This window comes from Microchirus variegatus (assembly GCF_963457635.1).
Source record: "Microchirus variegatus genome assembly, chromosome: 16".
NCBI classification, from domain to species: domain Eukaryota; kingdom Metazoa; phylum Chordata; class Actinopteri; order Pleuronectiformes; family Soleidae; genus Microchirus; species Microchirus variegatus.
Window position 1 is genome coordinate 4,969,368 of NC_139817.1, and position 16,720 is coordinate 4,986,087.

General features: G+C 42.6%; 1 protein-coding gene across 1 annotated transcript in view; it reads right to left on the reverse strand.

The window, feature by feature from the left end:
- Positions 1 to 16,720, reverse strand: part of cntnap5a (contactin associated protein family member 5a) — a gene marked incomplete at both ends in the record, with an annotated part of 138,333 nt that overhangs the window by 53,056 nt on the left and 68,557 nt on the right. The window contains 5 exons of the mRNA XM_083903183.1: positions 180 to 380; positions 7,767 to 7,886; positions 10,384 to 10,490; positions 14,063 to 14,222; positions 15,500 to 15,643. Of these exons, the coding sequence (XP_083759309.1) occupies positions 180 to 380; positions 7,767 to 7,886; positions 10,384 to 10,490; positions 14,063 to 14,222; positions 15,500 to 15,643 (732 nt within the window). The remainder of the gene's footprint in view (positions 1 to 179; positions 381 to 7,766; positions 7,887 to 10,383; positions 10,491 to 14,062; positions 14,223 to 15,499; positions 15,644 to 16,720) is intronic.

Here is a 16,720-nt window from a genome sequence, read left to right on the forward strand (position 1 = left end):
GTCCACCTCTGCGAAGTGCCAACTTTTTCCCAGGTAAGCTAGCTAGCATTGTTAGCACCGAGAGCAGCAAAACCTCAGCGAAACAGCTGCGAGTCGCCGTTTTTTGACGTGCGATGTTCAAATACTCGTAGCCTAACAGCAAAAAAAACACAGATTAAGATTAAGGGCAAAATACATACCTCTTGTATTAAAGAGGCGGGACTTCCTGCAGTTGTACACCACTTCCTGTTGACACTGCTCCGACCCGGAGACGATGGCGCGCAGCTGCTCGGCCGACGCGCTGTAGTTGAACGCCATGACGTGCGGCCTCTGCGGCGAGGAGCCGTGCACCGTGACCGGAGCTGTGACGTTGTGACTCACAATCGTCCACACCTTCTCCTCTGGACAAAAAAGAAGAAGAGAAAATGTCAGCGCTAACACCTCTCTTCCCCCCACTGCCACCCTGCAAGTACATGGATGTGTTAAAGTTGGCCTGAACCCCACAGTTCACACCTTTTAATCTCATTACATAAAACGTGTGATGGCCTGTTCACAGGTACACGGCGCCCCCTTCGCCGTATCCTCGAAATACGAAAATGGTTTGTTAGCATAAAATCAGAGCGTGCCAGACATCTAAAAATACAGCGACATGACATTTCTGCTTGCATTCTGCTCACACCTCACACATGAAAAAAAAAAAAAAAAAATGCACTAACCTTTTCACATTAATACATCATCCATGCCCATTTCTCTGAATACTAAATCACACACACACACACACACACTCCTGTTTGCGTTTTTTCTGCAGCAAATTCTCAAATTGCCACAGAGTGTGTTTACATTTCGCTGGTACGCTAAATTCAAGATTGGCAGAAATTGCGTCAGTTTAGAACGAGGCGGCGAAAGCTGTCGGTGGATTTGTTTTTGTTCACTTCACAAGAAAGACGAGATAAAAAGCAGGCGTCATGTACCGAGCAGCTGCTGTTTGTTCAACTGTTGAAAAGAAGCAGCAAAAAAACAGGTAATTTTCGGGTTTTTTTATCAAAGTTGCCCGTGTGCTGTGTTGTGACATGATAAAATCCCTGTGTTAAAAACATGGTCGACGCTGGGTGAACACGACTCTCTCTCGCATGGTTCCTTTGTGCCGTAAAAAAAAGTTCTGATTTTTGAAAACACACAACAAAATATCTGTTGGACAAAGATAATATGACCGTGAAAGCAAGCGATATAAATGTGGATAACGTCATTTTTTGTCTTTTTTTTGTGACGTGTGACTTTTTCTCATTTATCCGGGGTTTTTGAAATACCCTTGGCGCGTTTCCCGCCAAAATTACGCCGAGAAAAACATTCCCACGATCTCAAACTTTCACCCAAAGAAGAACCGACTCCAACTACTCAACTAGGCTGCAAACCTACTTTTAAACAAGACCTATGACAGAAGAGAAAGAAAGAAGAACTAATCAATTCCGCTAATCGGTTTTTAAAAATATGGCGCAAAAGGTCCGAGTAGCCGATTAGCTGGTGGAACCTTTGAGGTTCGAGCAAATGACTCTAGTCTTGTCAGAAGTAAAAAGTAGTCAAACTTTTTAGGAAAAAGGCATCGTGGTGCAATTTTTCTGACAATATTTCATGAAATGTCAAAAATGAAAGTCTTTGTTTTGGTATGGAACAGTGTATAGGTCACAATAAAATAGCAAAATTAGCTCTTTAAGTGTGAGACCCCGCTGATTTAAAGTCTAAATGTACAGTATGAAGAAAACTAGACAAAACATACACAAATACATAAAGGGATTAGAACAGGGATGGACTGACCCAAACGCTAATGTTGTCGTAAATAATACTTTGACCCACTTGTGTTTGTGCATATTTGCCGTCGTAGCTCAGCGTTAGACCGAGTTCGCGGGTTGAGCCGCGCGACGCGAGGCTGTGATCCGTGTTCTCGGCCGAACCATCTGTGTTGCTGGTGACATGTTGACGTGTTTCGCAACGCCGCTATAAACACTATATGAAAACGGTTGTTTTTAAGTCCACCCGAAAACAAACCAGGCGATGAGTCTGAATTGGAAATTTCTGACTCATCTGATTCTTAAAGCGCCCATTTACCTTCGAGCAGCCGCCAAACCGCCTGTATGATAACATCAGATAAAGACTTCATCTTATTTTCCATCCCTCACTCAATATTCATTTTGCGGATTTTGTGTTTACTCTGCCTCGGAGGAAAATCCCTCTCCGCTTTTGATTGATTATTCACATAAGGTTGTGAGGCTTATAGTTATTTACATCTCTAATAGATTCTTTAATTGAGGTCAAGCTGAGGCATAGCTGCTGCTGGGGTTGGGGGAGTCAGTCGATGGCAGCGAGTCTCCACTGGAATGACATCACAGGGACATTAACCTTGAAAGAGGACACTGACGAAAGTTGTGACAGCGAACTGACGAACGCCGTCTCCGCAAAGTGAACCGGCGACGTTTTTTTTGTCCTATATGTGAGACGACGGCGACGACGACTGGGAATCTGGGCCTCGACGTTGTCCGTCAAACTTCACGGTTCACGCGAGTGCCTTCAAAAAAAACGTCCCCGCGGAAACAACGACATGTCTGACGGGGGCGAGTAAAAAGAGGAAGACGGTTGCTGTTGTTGTTGTTGTTGTTGTTGTTGTTGTTGTTGTTGTTGCTCTTGCGTTTGAAAATGCTGGACGGAAGCAGATAATTAATTAATTTACGTGTTCGAGGTGGATTTACATAAATCAAGGCTACTAAAATGGATGGAAACTGTTTTCGATCTAAGCTCTTCAGCATGGCAAGGCATTTTTGGCTTTGCTTCCATTTTTCGTTTTGCAACAGTTTGAGGAAGGCCCTTTTCTATTCCAACACGACCGTGCCCAAAGCAAGGACTATGAAGACATGGTTTGACCTCATTAATGTTCTACAGTAAGGCAGTTCAACTAAAGGCCCTGGGGCCAGAACCGGCCCTTCAAGCAATTTGGACCGGCCCGCGGCCCATTAACCCATAAATAATGAATGTATTATTAAAAAGCCAATAAAACCTAGCTTCGCCTATTTCTGGCACTTTGCAACACTTTGCAACACTTTGCAACACTTTGCGACACTTTGTGACACTTTGTGACACTTTGCGTCCCCTTTTGGCTAATGCTAGTACAGCTGTAATTGTAGGCAGCCTATGTATGTACTAGAATATGTTGCACTATGAGACAACTGTAGCAGTTGTACCTGAATATTATTGGTACTGTTGCTTATAATATAAGCAACAGTACCAATAATGGCCACAATAGGCTATTTTTGCAGAAATATTATTTCTGCAAAAATAGCCTATTGTGGCCATTGCACCTTAATGTTGTTTATTTTGTTACCTCTAATTTTGTAAGAGCCAATTGTGACTGTTATACCCAAATTATAAGCAAATTGTATTGTACCGGAATGTTGGTGGTTTTGAAACTTACATTTTTTTGCACAAAACTAGCAGCCATTTCAATAAATAAGTGCTAAATAATTTAAAACATTTTGTATCTATTTGTATCCGTTTACTGTACATGCAACACAAAATAGTAGTACAAGGGTTGACTGGCCCACTGGCTGGACAGCCTTCCAAAAAGCTGGCCCTCTGGAAATTTTGGTTGAATATCCCTGATCTACAAGAATGAATGAATGGACGCAAATTCCCATAGAAACACTTCAAACTCTTCAGGAAAGTCTTCCAAGAAGAGTCGAAGCTGTTGTAGCAGTAAAAAGTGAACCAACTCTATACTAAAGTACTTTGTCGGTGTAACGGTCCGACCTCCAAATACTTTTGTCCGTATTTAGAAGTGTCTAAAAATAAGAATCAATGACACCTAGTTAGCATAAGTCCTGCTCAAAACACTTTAACGGTATCAGCGTCTACACGACTGATTTTCTTCACCTAGCTAGCTGAGATGTCTCTGTCCCGAAACTGTGTCTTACGTCGTCGACGCATTATTTAAAATCCGGTTAGGTCAACAACGAATGATGTTGTCGAAACGCGACACAACAGACAACAAAGGAGGACATCCAGTAGCTCATTTTTTTTTTACCAACTCCGTTTGTGGCCGTTTGTTTCAGCCAGACTAGTTCCATTTTAATCTGGGCGCCAAAAAAATGGAACTGGGTTAGCGTAAGTGGTGTGAGACAAAATGTTCCGCAACCTAACTCTTAAACAATCATTCAACTTTGCTAAGTGTGGTGAGAAACCCATTTTTCAGCGTGGGTGACAAAGTCAGAGGAGGTATTCCTCACCGCGCTCCGACGCTGCTGGAATTGCTATGCGACACGTCGCGTCTGAGGCTACGTTTCCCCCCCAGTTTCACTCACCATCAATCTACACACACACACAGTGAAGTGTAATGGCAACGCAGCGATAAGTTACTGGGACGAGTGCGCGCGCGGAATGTCGGATTACGGCACGTACGTTTTTCAAAAAAGCAACTCTTTTCTACAAATCGACAAACGTCCCAGACCTAGGGTGGCCCATGTAAGCTTAGCAACAACCTGATGTGATTGCTATAGCAACCATTTCAGCTCCTATTGGGTTACAGTGTTACAAAGGACCTGATTGTTTTAAGGGCAGAGGAAATACCAAATCACTTAAAGGTGCATTATGTAATAAATCTAAAGCTAACTGGCCATAAAATCCTCCTAATATGTCACAGAGACTCAGGAATAATGTTAATATAACAAACTGAACTCACCAACAACAACAGTACAGACAAAATATTTGCATTAAAAAAAAAATTATTTTGCAGACTGCAAATCATGTTTTTATGTTTTGAAATCATGTTTTGGCGTCATGTGGCGCCACCTACCGCCATCTACCAAACATTGCGGTCAGTAGAGTCTCAGCTGCCGAGCAACCACGGGTTGCCAGTTACGTCAGAAAGCGAAACCTAAAAGACCTCTGTATTTTGATTGTATTTTAATGCAGTGACTGTTTTTGGCCACATTCTTAGATATGGCGCCTTTAAAATAGCCCAAAACAACATGTCGGATTAAGCTAAGCTAGCAAAGACATTTTTGTTGTTTTTGTTGCCACACTTATACCTGATTCTGGGTCAAAGTCTGATTACCCTTCACATCAGGGACTTTTGTTCAACTTTCCTCAAGTCAGATGCTAAAAAAAAAAACAGGGCAGACATTTTTCCTTTCACCGCAACCGGCCCAGGCAGATGGCTGCACATCTTTGAGTGTTAAAAGTGTTAAAAGAGTGTTTTTTTTCTCTCCACTGATGCCTAATTGTGTGAACTGTTGGATTATACAGTGCCTTGAGATGATGTATGTTGTGATACGGTGCAATACAAATAAATTTGAATTTAGCAATGAAGTCAATTCAAAGAGCAATATTGGACAATCTTCGCCTCAACCGATGGGATTAAATCTCATAAATAAAATACAGGCATCCGGATATTGGGTGAAACTAAGCAAGTAAATGGGAGGTTTGTGGGGGGGGGGGTTTGGTGAGCTTTGTCTGAGTCCAGCCGTCTGAGAGTTTTGAAAAACCAGCGCTGCAGATAATTAAAAGTCAAATGTCAGTGCATCTTCAAAACTCAACAAATTGCCACGAAGCACAGAGCGGACATGATGTGTGTGTGTGTGTGTGTGTGTGTGAGCACAGTTTTGCGATGATTTTATTGACTCTTTGGCCTTTTCTTCCTTCTTCCGTTAAGCGGGAAGGTGAATGATTTCACCGTCAGCCGTGCGTTCGTATCAGGACGTGCTCTTTTATACTAAAAAATCAATGGACAAACTTGTGTTCAATTTTGATTTGGATATTCCTGTGTTTCCATTTTTAGCTTAAAAAAAAATAAAAAAAATAAAACGATGCTACAACTTAGCGACAAAGTGCAGTGAAAGTCACAGCAGATTAATGTTTCCACGGGGATTAATGGTGTTGTCTTTAATGACCACACATGCTTCGGATGAAAACCGCCGCCTGTAGAGGCCACTGCTGAGCCTTAAGACTAATCTGTTTGAACTCTAATCTTGTCACGACAATTTGTTTTTCATCCGAGACGCTCGCATGTGGCCGAATTCGTCGAAAAAAATTGAAAGGGCGCGTCATCCTTCTTGCGGCTAACGCATTCCAAAGGGGCCGGCGTGGATTATTTATCCAGTGCGAGAGGACGTTGCATAAACATTAGAGGCTGTCGGTCAATTTAAGTGTTTAATGGCAATTAATCGCATGGTTTTCCGTAGTTAACTCACGATTAGTTGCACATTAATCACCCGCGTTTGACCTGTTCCAAGTGTAAATTAAAAGCATATTTGTCAAACCTTTAATACTCTTGTCAACATGAAAGTGGGCAAATATGCTCGTGTTAAGCAAATGCTGTGTGTTTATCATCGTTGCCATATTTCAGACGGGCATGTTGACCTGAATGTAACACTACGTGGTAAAACTATCATTCCTCCATTAGAACTTTATCATAAGTCGTACATCTATTAGCACCAGGTGTAGCTAATAGCATGTAGCTAGTGTGTGTTTGCAGAAGTGCTGCAATTTACGAGCGTCTGTGAATGCATCTCACAACTGTTCCTCCGAGATCGACACGCCATGCAAAAACTGAATAAGATTTACGAACGTCATTGAATGCAACTTGTAAGCTCAACACGATGTGGATCCCACAGAACTGATGAATTCTACAAGGTTCCATGAATGCATCTCGTAAGCTCCACACACCGTGGACCCTTCCAAACTGACAAAATTTACAAAAGTCACTGAATGCAACTCATATTCTCAACGTGGTGTGGAGCCGGTAAAACCAGTAAAATTTTACGAGAGTCATTGAATGCATCTTGTAAGCTCCACACACTGTGGACCCTTCAAAACTGACAATTTACAAAAGTCACTGAATGCAACTTATATTCTCAACGTGGCGTGGACCCGGCAAAGCCAATTACATTTTACGAGGGGCGTTGAATGCATCTCGTAAGCTCAGTTAAATTTTACGAAGGTCATTGAATGCATCTCGTAAGCTCCACACACCGTGGACCCTTCAAAACTGACAATTTACAAAAGTCACTGAAAGCAACTTATAATCTCAACGTGGTGTGGACACGGCAAAGCCAATTAAATTTTACTAAGGTCATTGAATGCATCTTGTAAGCTCCACATATTGTGGACCCTTCAAATCTGATGAATTTTACAAGGGTCAGTGAATGACGCTCAACACACTGTGGACCCTGTGAAAGTGATGAACTGTACGAGGGTCAGTGAATGCATCTTCTTTGTTTTCTGTCACTGCGAGTTTGAATTGAACACAAACGCATTTAAATGACATAAACTGTCGGTTTTTTTTTGTTCACCTTTTCATTTTTGGAAATCCGGTGAAAAACACACACGACCGTATTAAGACACTCAAGTCACGCGGCGTTAGCACGCTGACATTTGCGCACGACGAATTGACACACCACGGATAAACTCTAAGGAAGTGCCCTGAGTGAGCGTAATGATTACTTATTGGACGGTCGCAGCTACTGTGGGACGGATCAATGCGGATTGATCTTTAAGTGACTCGACTTTCTTGCCAGTGGCTCAGCGAAACACACACACACACACACACACACACACACACACACACACACACACACACACACACACACACACACACACACACACACACACACACACACACACACACACACACACACACACACACACACACACACACACACACACACACACACCCACACACCCACACAAAGTAAAGAACAAGGAGTGAAGGTGACAACATGGGGGGGGAAGCACGGCGATCTCACCTGTCATGTTGCAGTACACCTGCGCGGGCCCCAGGGGGCCACTCCCATCTGGATCAATGGAGTAGAAGCCGGAGGAGCTGCCAATCAGCTTGTACGCCTCGCAGGACGCCTCGTAGATGGCTGCAGGGAGCAGAGCGAGGACAGGCGTCAGTCACCGCTCCCACGTTAGCCCACGTTAGCACGTTAGATTCCTCCGCGGCATCAGTCATCCGACCGCGCATGATGTTATGACACTTCGCGCCGATTTTTCTGGGGCGTTGGCGACATATGTTGCCGTTCAATCTATATATACGCATTCAACTGCCTTTGTAAAGGCATATGTTTTATATGTTTACGTGCTTTCACCGTGGAACCCTGATTTGTCATCATCGTTAATTTAAAACGTGCATCAGGCATCGAAAAAAAAACCCCCACCATGAGTCATCAGACACCAGCTTTTTTATGAATATCGCAGTTTTAGTTCTACAGCGGCAGATTTATCACTTCAAAAGGCAACAGCTGACTTCAGATTTTTTTTTGTCTCTAAAATTCCAACTGGAGCCCTGAGAGTTATTCAGGTGTAGCTACATTGATAAATCCATAAACTAATGTTGGCTCTGGTTATTTGTTATAATGTCTCCATTGTTGAATAATTAATGTTTCCAGCTCGCTCACACATTTTATACAGCTGAAGAGGTTCTCGTGCCTTAAAGAGGCAAAACATCATCTCTGAGTCACATCTTGTCATAAAATAACCGAGTTCATTTATGTTTTATTGATGGTGTTGTGGTAAAAAAAATATGATTTTGGAACAATTGTACTCCTTAAAAATACGTCTTTAAGGAGTAATCATTTAGTTAAGTTGTCCTACTGTCCTAATCCACTTAATCCACAAAGTAACATTAGGAGAACCTTCTGGGAACCTTTGGAGAACATTCTCTAAAGGTTATATGAAGGTTGTAGAAAAGTAACGTTCTGGGAAACTTTACAGAATGTTCTTGAAAGGTTGTATTAAGGTTGGAGAAAAGTAACGTCATGGGGAAGGTTCCGTGAACCGTTAGAGAACGTTCTCTAAAGGTCGTATGAAGGTTGGAGAAAAGTAACACAAGGAGAACGGTCTCGAAACCTTTAGAGAACGTTCTCTTGAGCTTGTAGAAAAGTAACGTTAGGCGAAAATTCTGGGACATTTGGAGAACGTTCTCTAAAGGTTGTATGAAGGTTGTAGAAAAGTAATATCAGGGGAACGTTCTGTGAACCATTAGAGAACGTTCTCTAAAGGTCGTATGAAGGGTGAAGAAAAGTAACACTCGGGGAACAGTCTGGAAACCTTTAGAGAACGTTCTCTTAAGCTTGTAGAAAAGGGAAAATGGGGACATTTGGAGAACGTTCTCTAAAGGTTGTATGAAGGTTGTAGAAAAGTAATATCAGGGGACCGTTCTGGGAACCTTTACAGAACATTATCTAACGGTTGTATAAAGGTTGTGAAAAAAGTGGTTACGGGAATGTTCTATAAAGGTTGTGACAAAGTAACGTTCTGAGAACACTCTCTAAATGTTGTAGAAAAGTAATTTTAGGGGAACATTCTGGGTGGGAACCTTTAGAGAACGTTCTCTAAAGGTTGTATAAGGTTGTGAAAAAAGTCGTTATGGGAACGCTCTTGGCACCCAAAGAGAAAGTTCTGTGAAGGTTGTTGCAAGGTTGTGGCAAAGTAACGTTCTGGGAATCCAAAGGGAATGTTCTATAAAGGTTGTGACAAAGTAACATTCTGGGAAAACTTTAGATAACGCTCTCTAAAGGTTGTATAAAGGTTGTGACAGGAACATTCTGGGAACCTTTAGATAACGCTCTCTAAAGGTTGTATAAAGGTTGTGACAGTCAGGAACATCCTGGGAACCCATAGAGAACGTTCTATAAAAGGTTGTCGTAAAGGTTGGGGCAAAGTAACGTTCTGGGAACCAAATGTGCAAAAACTAACATTAGGGGAACATTGGGAACACTTGCTGTGGCAACTAGAAGAGAACCTGGGGGGGGGGGGGGGGGGAACGTTCCTACAACGACAGATCGTCTTCACACTCTCAGAACTTCACAAACTTCTGCCTGAGGTTCTAAAAACGATGATGATGATGATGATGATGATGATGACAGTTGTGGTGGGAAAAACGCGGCCTATTTTTAATTCAGCAGACGTCGTTTGTCTCTCGCGTTTGCGACCGACGTGCAAAAAACACTGCACATTTGCTCGCATATAAATAAGCACTCGAGTATCGTGGTGTGAGGGGGGAATTCACACGGATCAACACCAGCATCGGGTGCCAAAATCAAGGCAACTTATGGAATCCTCATGGGGGGGGGGGGGGGCGGGGGCCTAAGTCTAAAACTATTAAAAACTATCAGAGAAAAGAAAGAGGAAACATATTGTATAAGGTCATGTCGGGCGTTTTTCGGCGCTTCGGCACGTAGCGGCGCTATTACGAGGCGAGACAGGAAAGGATGTGTGCGCCGAATCAAATGACACAGCTCAGTAGAGCCGGAATAAATGGAAGCGGTGCGGAGGGCGTTGGGGGGGGGGGGGGGGGTGCTGTAACGGCGCGTTGGTTGAGACAAGGTGCTGAAAATGAACTTGAGACAAACTGCTCACAGTTGTGACAGGTCGCTCCAGAGTATCCTGTTCCCGAGCAGTCGCAGGTGAAGGAGCTCCACGTCTGAGAGCAGCGGCCGCCGTGTTCACACAGGTTTGGGAGACACCTGTCGAAAGGGAGAGCGTTCACAGTTATTTCTTTATTTCTTTTTCGTTCATTAGTCGTCACGGGAATCTTAAAACATTACAAAAGGTGCAGCGATTCATTGTGTAAACCAAAGACCAGAACAAAGAAGTCAACTATTAACTATTAAACTTTATGATTAAAGCAAAATTGCATGATTGAATTTATGACTGGTAGTAAAAAAAAAAAGCAAGATAACTGACCGAATTCTGAGATTAAAGTGAAAATTCTGACTTTAAAATCACAATATTGACTTATTATTCTGACTTTTATGAGATTTAAGAATAAAATGTCAGTATAAATATTCAGAATTCTGACAATTAAGTATATATATATATAAGAATATTTATACTGACTTTTTATAACATAATAATAATAATAATAATAAAAATAATTAATTTATAAAGCGGCCGTTTCTTCTCCATTTCACCTCTCACGAGTTTGTTCAAATGCGTAGAATAGCCATGTTTTTTTTTTATTTTTTCAAAATGGCCGACTTTTGGGTGGGCGGAGTTAATTGAAGTACATTAGAAATGTGTTTGGAATCACGAGAGCAACAAGTGTACCAAGTTTGGCTAAAAACGGAACAACTATTGTTCGGAAAACGGAAAACTGCGCAAAAGTGATTGAATTTACGAGGGTCATTGAATCCAACGTGTAAGCTCAACACACTGAACCTTGAAAAACATGAAATTTACGAGGGTCATTGAATCCAACTTGTTAAGCTTGACACACTGTGGACCCCTAAAAAAGTGACATTTACGAGGGTCACTGAATGCATCTCATAAGCTCGAACAACTAGCATAAATATAGCATTTAACGCAATTTTGGCCACTTTCTTTCAGGTCAAAAACTTCCAAACTTTCTCTCATTTTTCACCGACCCAACCTCAGTGCCAAATATTTAAGAGTTTTTATGCTAACCCCGTCTTCGGGGAAAAATCTCAAGAGGAACAATAGGTTCCTCGTACGTCTAATTATTTCGCCGCTTCTTCGCGTTCCGTGTGGCAAACCCCAAAACAACCGTGGAACGTCTCGTATTGTGCCCTCGTCTGTGCCGCAGTGTTTGTCTAAAAATGAAAGCGTTACTGTCACCTTCAGAGCAGAATGCCCCGTTAATGGGATTTCACCACAATGAGCGCTTTCACAGGGAAATGTTCAAACCGCGCCACCATTCTGATTAATAGTCCCTTCCTCGAGCCTCCTCCAGTTTCACATAATTGCCAGCCTTTGGAGCGTGCATCTATAATTTCATACACTTTCATCTCTCACCTATTAACTGCAATGGAGTGGGCCAGCCGCAACACAGATAAGGTTGCACCCACTGGTTTAATTACCATCAAGCTATTTTTCTCTTCTTGTATTCATAAGTGCCCTTACAGGTCAGGAAATCACAGCAGCTAACTCACCGAAAGTTCACGCTAACGCGCAGATTAAAGGCACAACGTTTAATTACATGCACGCAGGAAAAAGAAAATAAATACAGGGGGAAAAAAAAAGTTAATTTCTTTCATATGATGCAGTCATTATTTCAAACAACACAAGGAAACTCACATCTTAATTGCACAGAAACAAAGGAAGTTGTTTTTGTTTGTGTAAGACACACGGCGTAATGAATATCGTGGTTATTTTTTTCCACGTTTCTTGGGAAATAATGAAGTTAAATTACAACAATATTTAGTAATAATTCCGTAACCTTTCAGATTCCCACTGTATTTTCTCGACCCTTAAAGGAATATAGATGATGTTGGGACTCATTCATCAATAGCTTAATAGTTTTAAAAGCGAATAAAGGTTCATTAGATTTGTGGACCAAAACGAAAGAAAACGGCATGCATTTATTCGAAAACAAACAATAAATATAATAATACGTAGAACTAAATAACACAAAATCACTGACTATTTTATGTTATTAATCAAATAAACCTGTGCCTTTCACTGTATGTTGTTCTTGTTAGCCGTTAGCCATTAGCGAATGTCAAGAATCACTGTAAAAACGACATAAACAAGTGGGATTTAAGAGGAAATTTCTTCGTAACACTTGGCAAGATAGGGTTTTTACTGTTTCTCTTGATAAGATACGCACAAAAAGCTCAGATTAACCAGCTGAACTCACACATATCAACTCATCGCCAAACAACAGATAGCTAACGTTAGCATCTCGCTGGTTAAGAAACTAAAACGATGCAAACAACAACAACTGTCCTTTTTCCTGATAGGGTGGACAAATGATAACATTTCTGCAAATTCTTAATGAAATGGCCCCCTAGTGGCCAAAAAGAATCCACTGTCCCTTTAATAAGTTTCAATGTGTAAGAGTCTATGTTTGCATTAGTGTACTTTATCATTGGAAAAACAACATAAATATTTGGTTTTCATAGCCTTAAAGGAAGGGTTAAGGTTACGGTTCCATAAAAACTAACCCTGTTCATATGAAATATACTCAGCGTATTGATGACAACATCCTTTCTGGCACATGAGGGCCACCGTAGTTTGGAAAAAGGAAGGCTGAACTCTGGAGACCTCCATTTTTGACCTCTGCCAAGGAGGTATATGTTTTCCGACGGAGTTTGCCTGTCTGTTAGCAGCATAACTCGAAAAGTCACAGACGGATTTGGATGAAATTTTCAGGGAATGTCCGCAACGGGACCAGGAACAAGTGATTACATTTTGGGCGTGATCCGTAGGGGGGCGGCGGCCGAGCTGCCTTGGCGGAGGTGTGCGCCATCTGAACTCGGTGTCCAAACTACGTTTGCTATCATTAATCCATTAGGCGCTTGAAGGGCGAGCAAACATTTGACTGAGTATAAAAGATGTTTGTTTCTCTGCTTTTGGGAGGAGGGGGGGGGGGGGGGAAATGACAATAAACAAAAAAACCCTCATTCAATTGCGCTCTGTCATTTCCGACAGTGCAGCTCTTTGCCGACTGACACCACAGACTGTCAGCGCTGTTGTGTTTGCATATCCTCCGACAGCGAACAATCTGGCCTTTAAAAAAAAAAAGACGAAGGGTGGTTTGAAATCCGACAGAGAAGAGATTCTCCTCGGGGCGGTGGGTTTGCATGTTTGTCTCGTCGTCGTCGCTTTTTTAAATGTTCCCAGTCGCGCGTAGACATCCGGCAGACCCCCTCGCAAGGTTCTGCCAAACTCATTCACCGGGCGCCCACAGCTGTGCGGGGTAATGAGGGATGGCGCGGCACGCAGGACAGTAGGAAAGCAGCTTGTTAGCATAGCCCTCTGCCAGCGAAGGTGCTGCCGCGTTTGCCCGCCCGCGATTTAATTGGACGACGCTGTCAGCGTGTTTGTCTCTGTAGGACAAGATGTCAGTGACTTTCAGGCTCGCGCCGTAGACAACACCGCTGCCACATCCGCAAATTAGCCATGTGGGCATGAATAACTCTGCTGCCAACTCGGATAATGTTTCTGCTTCTCTTTTTTTTCCCCTCTGTTGTTGTTATATCAGAGTTGTAAACACCCCTCCCCCCAAAAAGACCACACTTCTCTTGTTGAGAGAAGTGTGGTCTAATTAAATTAAAGAAGAGCGTAAATACCGTACCTATCTCTGATATTGCACGTGTCAAACTGCAGCTCGTTATAGTTTCCCAGCGTCCCTTGCTGAACGTGGCTGAGGTTCATCGGGTGGCTGTTGATGATTATGAGCCGCACGCAACCCTGGAAGGTCGGGGTCGAGGCCTGGCAGTCCACGCTCGGGCAGCCTGGATGGAAAACAGTGAAATACACGTGACATGATATAACCCCCGGTTTAGCTCCACTGTTAGCTTTTTCCACACTTAAATTAGCAGGTGCAGGCTAGCAGCAATTTGTGAACTCTGACAAGCTCGCCAAAAATGAGATTAACACAGTTCCCTTTGCCCGCGGTTGCTCTTTATCTCTTTGATTCCTGTCCTGAGCTGTGAAAAGGACTACGAATTGTTGCCGTAAATGACGGAGGAATTAGTTGTTGTTTTGGGCCTTTTGCGATCCAATCGACACCAATTGGAGACAATTGGTAAATACCGATTAATCCCATTCCCATTGGTGAAAAACAACTTTTTTGACCATTGTCCTGTTTTGATGCCTTTGAAGATTTGTGATTTAAAGTTCACAAACGTCAACAGAACCCATTGGATGATACGAGACCAGCCAGGCCATGTCCATGTGGGTTCCCAAAAGGTTTGACAATATGGGTCCCAAGCGGGTTTCCTCCATGGTGGCCCCACCCTTGTTTGACCATGCCCACTTAGTAGGGTAATTACGGTAAATGGATTTGTTTTTATATAGCCCTTTTCCAGTCTTGATGACCACTCAAAGCTGCTTTATACTACTACTATTTCCCATTCACCGATGTGTCCTTGGGCAAGACGGGTTAAGTGTCTTGCCCAAGGACACATCGGCTTGAAGACTAGCGGAGCCAGGAATCGAACCCACAACCTTCGAGCTGAAAGACGACTCAATTTAGTTGTCATATTATCCAGGTCCCATATGGTTTCAGTAAGAAATAGGAAGCCCATATGAGCAAAGAAGGGTGGGACCACGATGGACAACCCTATATCGTCAGCCCAAATATAATGGCCCACATAAGGGGTCTTTCCACCAAGTGGAACCATTCCATTTTTGGTATCCTTCCCTTTAGGAACCAAGAGTTAATGGCACGGTACCAATCGACTTAATCCCCAAATTGCATGTCTTTTGGACTGTGGGAGGTAAAAGCGGAGAACCTGGAGAAAACCCATGCACACACCGGGAGAACGTGCAAGAACATGCAGAAAGACCCTTGTTCCGAATGGGTCGCGAACCCTACACCAACCACCATGTGTGGCCCTAAATGGGAATATAATTTACTGAAATTGGCGATTGGCACTCAACTCTGCGGGAAAACGCGATAGACCGAGCGTAAAGTAGGCTAATGGCGGCTAACTGCTATTTTTCCGTGACACTTCCTGGACACATCACACATCACATCTTCTAAGCTACTCATTTCAATCCGTCCCACCTCCGAAGTAAAAGTTCCCCCGCGTTTCCACTTGTTCCCACAGCTCGGTGGTGGAGCGCGGCTCGCCGTCCACCGTCAGCGTGATGTGTCGCTCCCTCGTGTCGAGGCTCACCGAGTGCCACAGCCCGTCGCTGACTCTGAGGTCTGCGAGAGAAGAAGAAGAACAACAACAACAACAACAATTCAAGTTTGTTCAGAGAGAAAGTTATTATTTGTCGTCACCCCCCCCCCCCCGAGGCTGTGAAGAATCTCTACCTCTGCAATCCTGTTTTCATCCGAGTGTGACAAAGTCAAGACGGCGGCGTTTTCTTATTTATTTATTCAGCGTACTGTTTATTTTCCTCGACGATGAATCGTGTTTAATTAGAGATGTACATTTGGAAAGTGATATTTATTTTTCATAATACCTGCCAACTTTGTCGACAAATCCCCGCCCCCTCCCCCGTCTACCCCCCCCCCCTAACTTCAAACGTAAATGAGCTCCGTGATGTTTCGCTAAACGCGCCGCTATAGGTGGATCGAAAGCGGCGCTCGTTAATGCTTTTTTTCTTTCTATCGCTCCAGATGGGATTATTCACACCTTTTATTCAATTGCAGACGCTTTACGGCGTTATTTAGTATTTCGTTTTTTGCACATTATGATGATTAGCTTTAGCGACAGCGCGCAGCATATGCGTTTACATACAATTGCGATTGATTATTTAATGTTTCACGTAACGTTTCATTTGATTATTATTCACTGTTTTAAAGGTGTAATGCACCTTATAAATAAATATAATAAAAAAAAAAGCAACATATTTACATAATTTAAAGGTGCATTATGTAATATATCTAAAGCAAACTCATTAACAACAACAGTACATTCAAAATATTTGCATTAAAAAAAATATTTTGCAGACTGCAAATCATGTTTTTTTTTTTTAAATCATGTTTTGGCATGTGGCGCCACCTACCGCCGTCTACCAATCACTGCAGTCAGTAGAGTCTCAGCTGCCGAGCAACCACGGGTTGCCAGTTACGTCAGAAAAACGTAACCTAAAAGACCTTGGTATTTTGAATTTGAATGTAATAACCGTTTTTTGGGCCACATTCTTACATATGGCGCCTTTAAATGTAAAATATTTAAAGCCATACATCTTTCCGGTGTGGTTAATAATGAGCCTGAAATCACAGACGTAATTACTCAGTAACCAACCGAGGTGATGATTAAATGACTAATCC